Source organism: Diadema setosum, chromosome 12 (assembly GCF_964275005.1).
Source record: "Diadema setosum chromosome 12, eeDiaSeto1, whole genome shotgun sequence".
In the NCBI taxonomy this organism is placed as follows: Eukaryota; Metazoa; Echinodermata; class Echinoidea; order Diadematoida; family Diadematidae; genus Diadema; species Diadema setosum.
The window spans coordinates 18886567-18899471 of NC_092696.1; the positions used below are offsets into that span (position 1 = coordinate 18886567).

The following is a 12905-nucleotide window of genomic DNA, read 5'->3' on the forward strand; positions in this document are numbered from 1 at the left end:
TACATAAATACAAAACATAAAAGCCCAGGACATAACTGGATAAACAGAATAAGCAGGGCATATACATAAATATCACACAATGTTACAGAAGATTTACGAACATAAATACACATAACTTTGACAGAATCCTACACATATTCAAAGTGTGAAAAATATTGTATAAGCAGGCAGAAGGATAAGAAATGAGACCAGAAAGATTAGGAGTAGAGAAAATGGAGACTAAGAAAGAAAAAGGAGAAAAGTAAAATAGTATGAAGAAGAAGAAGACAAAGAAGAAGAAGAAAACTAGGACAAGTGTAGTACATACATGATACACTTTTCTCTTGACGGCATTTAACATACCTATTGAATTTCAACAAACATTTGCATTATTTTGTATTCCAGTGAGTCCAATATAATAAAGTGGGGCGATTCCGCATACGTAAATTATTCACAGTGAGACACGGACATTCATTCCGCGCCCCATTAACATAACAATAACAATAAATTACATAAATTATTAATATCACATGAGACGACTCCGCCCCGGGGAACTGAAAAAAAAAAAAAAAACCTGGAGAAGCCCAGGCCCGGATGGGGACGCCCCATTATTATAAACCTTTGATTTATATTCATATATATTAATATGAAATATAATGATAACCCGTCTCAGAAAAACTCATGCCCGACAACAAACCCTCCCGAATATCAATCCGATACACAATTCATCCAGTGGCCTCAACCTAAACATAGGGCCACGGATTAAAATTAAATTATATCAAAGCAATGAATTTTGACATTCCCATTTTAATTCTTCCTTAGCCGAAGAAATTACAAATAAAGAAGTGATTGCAAGTGACGACAATCTGTCCCGATAAGTCTTGAAAGACACTGGTTTCCCTCACATAACTCAAAATAGCAACATGTATTCAGACTAGATGGACATATATATATATATATATATATATATATATATATATATGTATATATATATATATATATATATATATATATATGAAGAGTTTGTTTGCAAAAACCGATAAGTCCATATTTGCCAAATGGAGATATTTGCGATTAAAGGTCAAGAAAAATAACGAGAATAATAAGAAAATTTTTGCTTCTTTCTACCATAACTTCAAAAATGTACCTTTATATGTAGTGACCAATATATCATTCAAAAGGTATTATTTTGTACTTTATGACAAAGACCGTACTTCAAAATCTTCAAAAATGGACTTATCGGTTTTTGCAAACAAACTCTTCATATATATATATATATATATATATATATATATATGATATTGAAAGAAAGATATTATTCAGAGGGGTGAAGGTTCAGATGCAAGTTTCTTCACTTTGTCTCCCTCTACAAATTAGATTTGTTAAGATCGCAACTGCTGATCTGTAAATTAACAAACATGTCGGGAAAAAGGAACCAGCGGGACTCGAACCTGTCATCTACTGCTTTCCGGGCAGCAACACTACCACCAGGCTGTCCCTGGTTGCCGGCAGTGACACGATGAACATGGAACAAATACCCAAGCTCCGAAATTCCGACATTGTTATGTTAAGTAGTCCAAGGCGGACAAGGCATATGCCCGGAAAGCAGTAGATGACAGGTTCGAGTCCCGCTGGTTCCTTTTTTCCGACATGTTTGTTAATTTACAGATCAGCAGTTGCGATCTTAACAAATCTAATTTGTAGAGGGAGACAAAGTGAAGAAACTTGCATCTATGTATGATATTGTCGTTTTTGTTACATGTTGATATGTATCAATAGTTTAGAAAAATAAATAAATTACTGTTTTTCCTTGCAAGCAACCATTCAAGAAAACAAACTAAAAATGTTTCGAAGAAATATCTTAGTCTAGTATGAGTAGATTAAAATATAATCTGACCCGGTACAACAAAATCATCCTAAAGTCGGGCGAGGTCGATTATTTGAAAATTGCATGATATAATCCCCTATTTTTTCTGCTTTAAATTGATATATAACACATTTTATAAAAATAATCGGCTGCGGAGATATCGATGTTTAAAAGAGAGCATGTCGAGACGTCTGGAAAATCACTGTTTCGAGAAAAGCGCCCTAAATAGTCAGGTCGCTTAGTGAAATTACCGTTACACGGTGGATAAAAGCATCAAATTTGGCATATGGATTCCTTTAGGACTATTAAACAATACTAGAGTAGGAGCCCTCTGGAATTTTTTTATTTTTAGGGTGAAAATGCTGAATTTTGATATTTCTTTATAATATGATATATATACTGTATTGCGTAAGTAGGGCAGGTCGCTTAGTGAAATTACCATTACACGGCGGATAAAAGTATCAGTTTTTTTTTTTTTCACACGGGTTCTTTGGGGACTATTAAACAATATTAGAATAGGAGCCCACTGGAATGTTGAGATTTTTAGGGTGAAAAAGCTGAATTTTTATATTTCTTTATGATATCATATATATATTGTATTGCGTAATAAATAGGTCGCTTAGTGAAGTTACCATTACACGGCGGATAAAAGCATTATTTTTTTTTTCACACGGTTTCCTTTAGGACTGTTAAACAATATTAGAGTAGGAGCCCTCTTTAATTTTCGATTTTTAGGGTGAAAATGCTGAATTTTTATATTTCTTTATAATATGATATATAATTATATACTGCATTGCGTAAGTAGGGCAGGTCGCTTAGTGAAATTACCATTACACGGCGGATAAAAGTATCAGTTTTTTTTTTTTCACACGGGTTCTTTGGGGACTATTAAACAATATTAGAATAGGAGCCCTCCGGGACTTTTGTAGAAAAACACTAAAAAGATCAAATTTCAAAATGGCCGACACTAAATGGGAAAACCTTAACTTTTCATGTAATATGGGTAATACGATGACAATATATTACATTCGTTTTTGTATTTTGGGTTTTCTTTAGAACTTTGGCTTGAACATTGCGTTGGGAGCATTATATTCCTGCGTAATGTAAAGTCTCTGAACTAATGGGGGAGAGGTTTAAGGGCAAAAGATGAGAGTTCACAACAGATCTGAACTTATACATTGTATGTTATCACTTTTCCTTACTCACGCAATACAATACAATATATATAAATATTATATATATATATATATATATATATATATACACATATATATCATATTATAAAGAAATATCAAAATTCAGCATTTTCACCCTAAAAATCGAAAAATTCCAGAGGGCTCCTATTCTAATATCATTGAGTATAATAGGTCCTAGAGGATCACTTTCCAAATTTGGTGCTTTCATCAGCTCTAACTAACGGTAAGCCCAAATGTTGACATTAAGCGACCTGACTAAGGAAATGTGATCTGTTATGAATTGATTTATTTTAGAATTGGATTTCGTTTGTGTGTGTGGGTGTGTGTGTGTGTATCTTTTCCTTAAAAATTGCAGGAGGACTCCTAATGAGGAATCCGTGCGCCAAATTTGATGCTTTTATCCGCCGTGTATGTAAAGCAAGACGATAAAAAAAAGTAGGCAACAGAACAAGCGAATCACCACTTTTTAAGTTGAGGGTCGTCCCCTTTGCCCTACCCCTCCCCCAGCCGGTCAAAGACTTTACATTACGCAAGAATATAAACAATGCTCCTACCGCATTGTCCAAATTCAGGTTTTAAGCCAAACCAAAAATAAAGATATATACTAATATTTTCATCGTATCACCTATCATTAAGTAATGTCACATGAAAAGTGAAGGGTTTGCCATAAGTGTCGGCCATTTTGAAATTTGATCTTGTGTGTGTGTGTGTGTGTGTGTGTGTGTGTGTGTGTGTGTATGTGGTTAGTCCAATATTGTTTCCTAGTCCTCAAGGAATCCGTGCGCCACATTTTATGTTTTTATCCCCAGCGTATAGAGCAAAACGAGAAAAAAAAAGCAGGCAAAAGAACAAGCGGACAACCATGTTTTTTAAGGGGGGGGGGGTCCCGCCCCTTTTGCCCTACCCTTCCCCCAGCAGTTCATGCACAGAGACTTTACATTATACAAAAATAAAATGCTCCTAACGCAATGTTCAAGCCAAGGTTCTAAAGCAAACCCCCCAAAAAAATGTAATATATTGTCATCGTATCACCCATATGACATGAAAAGTTAAGGTTTTCCCAAGTAAGTGTCGGCCATTTTGAAATTTGATCTTTTTAGTGTTTTTCTGCAAAAATCTCAGAGGGCTCCTACTCTAATATTGTTTAACAGTCCTAAAGGAATCCGTGTGAAAAAAAAAAAATGATGCTTTTATCTGCGTGTAATGGTAATTTCGCTAAGCGACCTGACTATTACTTACGCAATACAGTAAATATATCATATTATAAAGAAATATCAAAATTCAGCATTTTCACCCTAAAAATCGAAAAATTCCAGAGGGCTCCTACTCTAATATCAATGAGTAGGTCCAAGGGGATCACCTCTCCAAATTTGGTGCTTTTATCCGCTCTGTATTGGTAAGCCCCAAATTTGACATTAAGCGACCTGACTAAAAGGGACACGCAAGTCAGTTTTCACCTCTGGACAATAGAAGGTAAGCCCTAGCAACCCCCGAAGAGTTCATTCAAGCACATCAGCGTCAGCGGTCTCCTCACCAACCAATCAGTGACCAGGATGTGAAAAGCGGCTGAGCATACTGCTGCGCACTCCGCCCGCACGCACCAGTCGACTGGGCAGTGTGCTAGCTTCACGCTTCGGTTAGCAGCAAGCGGCAAACTGACCAATGAGATCACTCTGGTCGTTGTTAGGGGCGGAACCTATCTGTGGCGCTCAATCCAAATTTTCGAACCAGTTTCTGCTTCGTTGAAACGCCAAAAAAAACATGGCTCAGAAAAATGCTATTTCTTAAATTTTTCCTTTGATCATTTTGCTTCAATATTTCGACAGATGATAGAAGACATGTTAGACTCAATGATATATCAAAATCAGTAAATCGTAAGTTTTGACCAATTTTAATGCTCTGACTTCAAACTCGATTTTCAGGGCTTCGACCGTGCGCGACTTTAGGACCTTTTTGTTGTAGCGGGTCACAATTGTTTTTAAATTGTTTTCCTACTTTCAATTTTTATAAGTAATGATATGAAATGTGAGAAATCTACTTGCATGATGGACAAGTTTCAAGAAAAATGGAAATGGAGCCCTGATAAATATATGAAGAGTTTGTTTGCAAAAACCGATAAGTCCATTTTTGAAGATTTTGAAGTACGGTCTCTGTCATAAAGTACAAAATAATACCTTTTAAAAATATATTGTTCACTACATATAGAGGTACATTTTTGAAGTTATGGTCAAAAGAAGCAAAAATTTTCTTATTATTCTCTTTATTTTTCTTGACCTTTAATCGCAAATATCTCCATTTGGCAAATATGGACTTATCGGTTTTTGCAAACAAACTCTTCATATATATATATATATATACATATATATCGGATTTCTGAGAGAATTCAAGTACTTTTGTTCTTGTATGCTTCAAAATTTCTTAATACATTTATTTTATATATACGGATATCGATATGTTTTAGAACATAATAATAATCGTCGGCCTCATGCCAAAAGGGCCTTAACACCATAGACTTTGTACACTGTTAGGGCCCTTTTGGCATGAGGCCGACGTTATTTCACTTAGGCATTAAGACATTTAGATATTGTTTCAGGGTTATCTTTGTCTTAAGAAAGTCGGAACAGAGACAACCATGACAATCACATGTCATTGTCACATTTGTAGGTATCCTAGTATTGTGAGTGCAAACTGTCAACCACTATCTAAAGGGAAATTGCTCCGAGTTATTATGATAAGCTTGATTTAATAATGTCGTGATGTGTGGAGCTGAAAGAACCAAAAAAAAACCGCTTTCATGAAGACAGAAAGAGATACTAGGTTTTACACAAAAAAAAAAAACATTTCCCACTTTTGATCCTTAACAGCTCAAATACTATACATCAGAACACACTGACATTGATATGAGCAATACCTGAATAGGGCACAATTTTGTCGGAGGCAAGTTTAAAATGAAAGCATGATTCAGTTTCATTAACATTGATTTTTCAGTTAGGTTTCAAATTTTGCTCTATTTTCAACCATATGTACTAAACTTTCACGTTGTGCAGAAGTCAATGGGTGTGTATGAGACTGTGTAGTTGACACCCAGACAATGATCTTGGACAAAGACCAGGATTTGAATGCTCCATTATTTCTTCATGAGGAATTTCATTAAAACGATTTTTTCACAGGTAGTCTTTATTCACTCTGAAATGTGGTGTATGCAGCACATGGAAACATGTGCTTACTTTGTGCATGTGCATGCATTTCACCCTTTGCCATGAATTCAGACTAGCAGTGCCCAGGGCAATTCATCATGAATGATTAATAAAGCATTCATGTGCCTTCAAGCAGAGCTCTGAACAGGTGGTATCCATGTCCATTGTTCAGGGTCATTGTAAATACACACTCACACACACATCATTAGTTCCTGTATAAAGTTCAGGTTTTGTACAGAGGGTTAAAATTTGACCAAAATCTGGAACCTAGCTTTGAAATTAATCATGGATTTTTGTGAAACTGATATAGGTTTTCATATTCAAATCACCTCCAACTAAATTGTACACTATTCAGCTATTACTTTTATGGATAATAATTTATATCTGATACATAGTTTTCGAAATATTGAGGATCCAAAGTGGGAAGTGAATGAGAGAGAGAGAAAGAAAAAAATAAGAGAGAGTTGTACGCCTCATTTATGTGAGTGTATAAATTAAATTCACATACTCAGTTTAATGCTTTATGTGTATTTATTTGTTTTTCCGGCCAAATTCGCACTTTTGTCAGTCAAATTCCTCATTACTGCATTCAAATTACCATTAGCCTCATTTTAATTAATACTTTTTCAATTGAAATTCGTAAACCAAGCACCATTTCGTTATTCGTTCATTCAATTTAGAATAATATAGTCATGTGATCACGTAGATGCTGCGCTCGTTCATTCAAATTAATTTTGGGGGCATCCAATTTAACATCTTTTGCAGTCAATTTAGCACGCATGTTTATGTTTTGGTTCTTTCTTTATTTTTTTCAATATACAGACATGTAGTTATTGTTTTTATAAGCATCATTACATTTCATATTTTCGAATTCATTTTAGAGATTTTGGCAACAGTTTTATTTTTTCAATGTGCCTATTGAGTCTCCAAGTCTGAACTTATCTCGCCGTTGAGCGCTTTGTTCCGAGTGTGTCGGCCAGTTCTAGGAAGTCCAGGTTGATTTTAATATTCCGATAATTCTTTCTCTGTCTTCTTTAGATATACGTCTGTATCTAACTTGAGTTGTCATGACTGTAAGAATATGAAGTTAATATATAGTATCGGTGCACGTAGGCCTAAAATGGTATGTATGAAAGAAAAGGGGCGTCACAGAACAACAAACTCGAGTTATATGGGGTCAAAAATGTACTTTTACTGCTGAACAGTGGTGTGTGGATGAAACAAAAAGTCACATAGAAATACAAACGTTTAAATGTTCTCACCTTTTCAAAAATAAATATCATTACGTTAATTTGAATGAAAATGTTTAGAATTTGACTGCTAATTCGCGAAATTAAAAGACTCAAAAACCCTTTTCTTCGAGTGGTGGCGAATTTGAATGAAGTAGCCAATTTGAATGTTGCTTTTACGAATTCGAAAGCCACATGGGCAAATTTCATTGATCGAAATGCTGAATTGAACGCACAAATTGCAATTTTGAAAGACAGACTGTGCGATACCGAGTTGTTTTTCTAAATTGAATGAACTTTCTATCAAATGGATTGACAAAAGTGTGAAATTGGCCCAAAAAACCTATATGATGCATGGCTATATATGAAGAGTTTGTTTGCAAAAACCGATAAGTCCATATTTGCCAAATGGAGATATTTGCGATTAAAGGTCAAGAAAGATAAAGAGAATAATAAGAAAAGTGTGAAATTGGCCCGACAAAAACCTATATGATGTATGATTATATAATTATATATATGAAGGGAAATTGGCCCGGCAAAAACCTATATGATGTATGATTATATAATTATATATGTATATATATATATATATATATATATATATATATATATATGGTTAAAATTCTGTGATTGGAGTTCACTCATGGAATTAGGAAAGTTGTTAGAGACCAAAAATGACTTCATTCAGCAACAAAAAGACAAGACATAATAGCTTCGCCGCTCAACTGGCAAAAAGATTAACCTGTATAGTGGGCTGCCGTAATTAAACTGTCAAAGGTGATTTACCATTTACACGATAATTAGAATCCATCATTTTTCCTCGATCACCCGTTGTTGATGTTTTTTAACTGGTTAATCTTCTCTTACACGTACAGCATAAGACTCGACTGAATGTTTGTCTCACCCCCTTCATAATGCCACAGCGTGTTCAGGAAGTTTACCTCTAACTCGTAGTCGGTATTATAAAAAGGAACCAAGGTTGAGTATCAAACGTGGTCTTATTTTCATTTTTGAGCCAGACATGTTATTAGGTCCTGACGTAATTGTCAATTTGCTCATTGAACGATCCTTCATGTTACTAAAGTAGAGATCATATCCACAGTTACTTGCAAAAAATCATTACTACAGCTAGTTGCAACTCGTAAATATTTTTTTCTGTCATATTGAGGTCATTCTTGTTACCATTTCTCGTTGAAGCACTTAGCCCATACGGAGGAGGCAGACGTTCATACCAGTTAATTCCATCAACTGCAGAAGGACGGCGTGTATAATATTGCTGCTAAATGATCTTGCCATTGTTAGGTTTGCTCTGAATCCACTGCATATCCTATATTGGAGGAGGATACAAGTTTAATTCATCAATTCCTCACAAAAGCAGATAAAAGTGACAAGCAAGTATCAAAGTTGAGGGAAAAACAAAATATTTCTTGTTTCAAACGTGCTGCCAAATTAAGAATCAGCAGTAAATCTAGTGGTTATGGTAATGGTGAATTTCGAAATGGTAGTAAAACTCAGAAATTTGTTGCTAAACCTTTGCTAAACTGTTTCTTAACTTTCTTAAAGGGAGGCAGTCCTGAGAATTTTCACTGTACTGATAAATAAGAGGAGTAAAAAATATAACCTTTTACCAGTTTATACACGTGGAAGTCAAACACTGTCACCTTACGCGATTTTTGGCTGTAAAAATCAACATAGCACTTTTAAGGGCTGAAGTATGGTACACACCTTATGTTGTCAACTTCACAGCAAACGAGGCTATATGAACGGGTTAAAGGGGTTAATTAGACCGAAAGTTGACCGTTGACATACTGATCTGTGTGGGATGGTTTGCGATAGATCATGATGTCCAGGGATCCATCTGGCTGTATCACAGTCAATTAAGATACGTCGAGATGACCCAGAGATCGGTCAGTTTCTTCCTCTGTAGTGATCTTCATGTCTGGGTCTAATGAGTTGATATGATCTGTAAATTCATGTGCGATTTCCTTCTTGAGTTTAGTTAGTGTGTCATAGACGTATCGATACCACACCAAAGAAAGTGTGGTGCAGATTTGATAGTTAACTGTTCCAGCTGTTCCATGTTAAGGTTTCACACACTATAGGAGAGACTGGTGACCCCATTGCCCATTCTTTGAATTTGCAGGTACATGTAGTGATTCGTTCCATTGTGAGCAATGTGCTCCTCAAACAGACTTCAAGAAGTTTATTCACCTGTGGTGCTGAAAGACGGTTTCTATCTTCCAATGCTGTGTCTTTTTCGAGTCAAAATATAATGACGTTGAATGCTTTGTGTATATGTACAATAATAAACATTGCTATTACATCGTTAAAACGATGTTCATCATCATCCTCAACAGGTTTAATCTTGATAGAATCGTCAAAAGATTGAAAGTTGATGACATATCATATACTGTTTTCAACGAGAGGAGATAAATGGTCCTTGAGACATTAAGAGGCATTTGGCAATTGGAGTATACGTGCTTGCAAGTTGACAAATGTTCTCTTAAATGCAAGGATGCCTCGCAATGATCAAGTAAGCTATGCCTATCAAGGGATGCTCGAATCTTCGCGAGAAACTGATGCAACGTTGACAGCGTTCTTGGAGCACAACCTCATCGAGGCACAACATGGTAGTAGTGCACGGAATTCACTCGAACGCCACCAGAAGATGAGAGGGTTGATCACGAGGTTTAATAGCAGCAGTGTGGCGCTGGCTTCTCCAATCCATGAAGGAGTTTCTTCACCCTTGACTTCGGAGACGACTATTGCTGCCAAGGGCAGAGACCAACAAAGGGCCGTAGTGAAGAATATGGTGGCGAAAGTGGATAGGATTCGTCTGTTTTCGGCAATCTTCGGATCCTGTATCGGTCCATCGCGACCATAGCCTCGGGAAATGTCATGATATATCAGGTAGTACGAAATTCCGGTAAGAGGAATAACTAAACAAGTAAAGACAGCTACAATGACGTTGATCTTCTCGTAGACCTTCTCAAAGAAGAGCAGGGATGTAAGGAGCCAAGTGAAGATGCAAGCTGCGATACACCTCGGCGATGTGACGAGACGTTGGGTACCAAATGGGTCGATTCTCACGGTAAGGAAGCGGTAAGCTGCGACCAGGAAATAAGTGATGGTAGACGCCATTCTACAACAGTACCAGATGCGGCGGGTATCATCCTCAAAATTCTGTCCGAATTATATTATGGAAAACAACAACAACAACAACAACAACAAATTTCAACGCGAAAACCATCACCCATTTATCTATGTACATGATAACCAAAGATAAGCGGTTTCTCGTCCAAGTAGCCACATCCCCCCCCCAAAAAAAAAAAAAAAAAAACACACTAATTTCAAGATCAATACTTCAAAAAAAAAAAAAAACACACACACAAGATTAATCTTCATTCATATCTACCTGAGATATTCCTCAAAACAAGGTGTGATTTGAATGTGGTGTGTATACCAGTACTCCCACACTACGATTTGTTTCGATCACTTGGTATTTGTTATTCTGTCCTTTCGTTCTCCAAAAGAAAAAAAAAAGTGTTATAGGATAGTAAAAGGGGATATTTGATTGCAGCTTTGTAAAGTAGTATTAGTGCTATTATTTACAGCGCAACTGTAGTAACAGTAAAACAATAATAGAAGTAGTAGTAGTAGTAGTCCACTTAAAAAAAAAAAAAATAGCGTGCACATAGTCAACACGACTCAGTATGCTCGTTACCACAAATTAGGTTCTGTTAAGAGTATTTGATAGATCAAGTGTACAAAATGATATTTGTCTTATTTTATAGCAACAGTCCCACAATATCCCGATGCGAGCACTTTAGACACACTATTCTAAACGTTGCTATTAATTCAGAAACGCAAGTTTCCGGTCCTTAGAGTTCATTGTCATTCGTCAAGAGACAAGATGTCTTCTACAAGGGTGCCCCTATTCAAGTGAAAAAGACAAATTAATAACTATTTAAATGAAATAGAAATAAGAAAAATAATCACGAAATATGTTCAATTTTCATTGTTATTTTTATGTCATTAAAGGGATGGTACAGCGTTGGTGGAGATGAGAATTGGGCTTTTAACTTTTTGCGAGATATCAAGAACAAACTTAGATATAGTACAGAGCATACCATCTTAAGAGGAATGAAAAGTTTATTTGATGAAAATCAGGTTTGGAATGACTGAAACATCCAAAAACAAAGTAAAACAAAGCGATCGTAATAAAGTGTGGGTCCCACACTTCATTAGAATCGCTATTTTTTGGATACCTCAGCCATTTCAAAACCAATTTTCATCAAATAAATATTGAATTCCTCATAGAATTACATGCTCTTTCATATTTCATAAGAGATTTCTCATTATCTCACCAAAAAATGTTAGAAACCTGAAATTAGGTCTCAACCAAAACTGTACGATCCCTTTAACATTATCATATTTATCATCATCATCATTATTACCATCAATATTACTTTTATCATTATTATTCCTTTATCAATATTAATTCACTGCCAGGGAAGATATCAAGTACCACATGAACAGCGTTGGTAATGATAATACAGGTTGCATATCATCCAGTTAAATACTGTCATTATACCATTGCCATAATGGATCTGCATAGTCATTCTAACTTAACATTCATGTGATCGTCCTCTCTCTCTCTCTCTCTCTCTCTGTCTCTCTCTTTAAATGGCGAAAGGTAAATATCCCTACTTTAAATGGATGGTAAAGTATTGGTGGAGATGAGAATTGGGCTTTTAACTTTTTGCGAGATACCAAGAAAACACCTATAGAATAGTACAGCATACAACTTTAAGAGGAATTCAAAGTTTATTTGATGAAAATCGGGTTTGGAATAACTGAAAAATCCCAAAAGGAAGTGAAACAAAGCGATCGTTATAAAATGTGGGTCCAACATTTTATGACAATCGCTCTGTTTTGGATATCTCAGCCATTAAAAAAAATAAGTCTCAACAAAAACTATACGATCCCTTTAAAGAGTTTGTTAAAAAAAAAAAAAGTGTACTCACTCACCTCATCGTTTGAAGCAAACGGCAGCAGAATCGTCACGGAGCCAAAGAGGTCCCCCAGAGCTAAGTTGAATACAAAGATGTTGTGCTGCTGCCTCACTCTTTTCTGGCAGAGCACTACCGCTAGTATGGCCCCATTGAGGACAACTGCCAACAGTACGAGGGGTACTAAAAGTACAAGCACATAACCTGGTGTCAGAGGCTCGTAAACTGCCTCGTCGTCTGAAGAGTTCGAAAAATGCGAGGAGACTGACTCCATTTTGAAAAAAAAAAAAAAAACTACCGCAAGGAATAATTAAGACAAAAGCTCTTTCTCGAAACCGATGATCAAACGGCGCATGACTGGGCAGATTTTGTCTCACAGCGTCTTGACATAATTCGCATACAGGGCATTTGGCGGTCGGAAAAGA

General features: G+C 36.0%; 1 protein-coding gene across 1 annotated transcript; it reads right to left on the reverse strand.

Moving 5' to 3' along the window:
* Nucleotides 1-10015: 10015 nt before the first annotated feature.
* Nucleotides 10016-12754, reverse strand: LOC140235778 (uncharacterized). The gene is made up of 2 exons (XM_072315785.1): nt 12500-12754; nt 10016-10651 (listed from the first exon to the last, which is right to left on the reverse strand). Exons 1-2 carry the CDS (start codon nt 12752-12754, stop codon nt 10016-10018), a joined length of 891 nt encoding a protein of 296 aa, XP_072171886.1.
* Nucleotides 12755-12905: the final 151 nt, after the last annotated feature.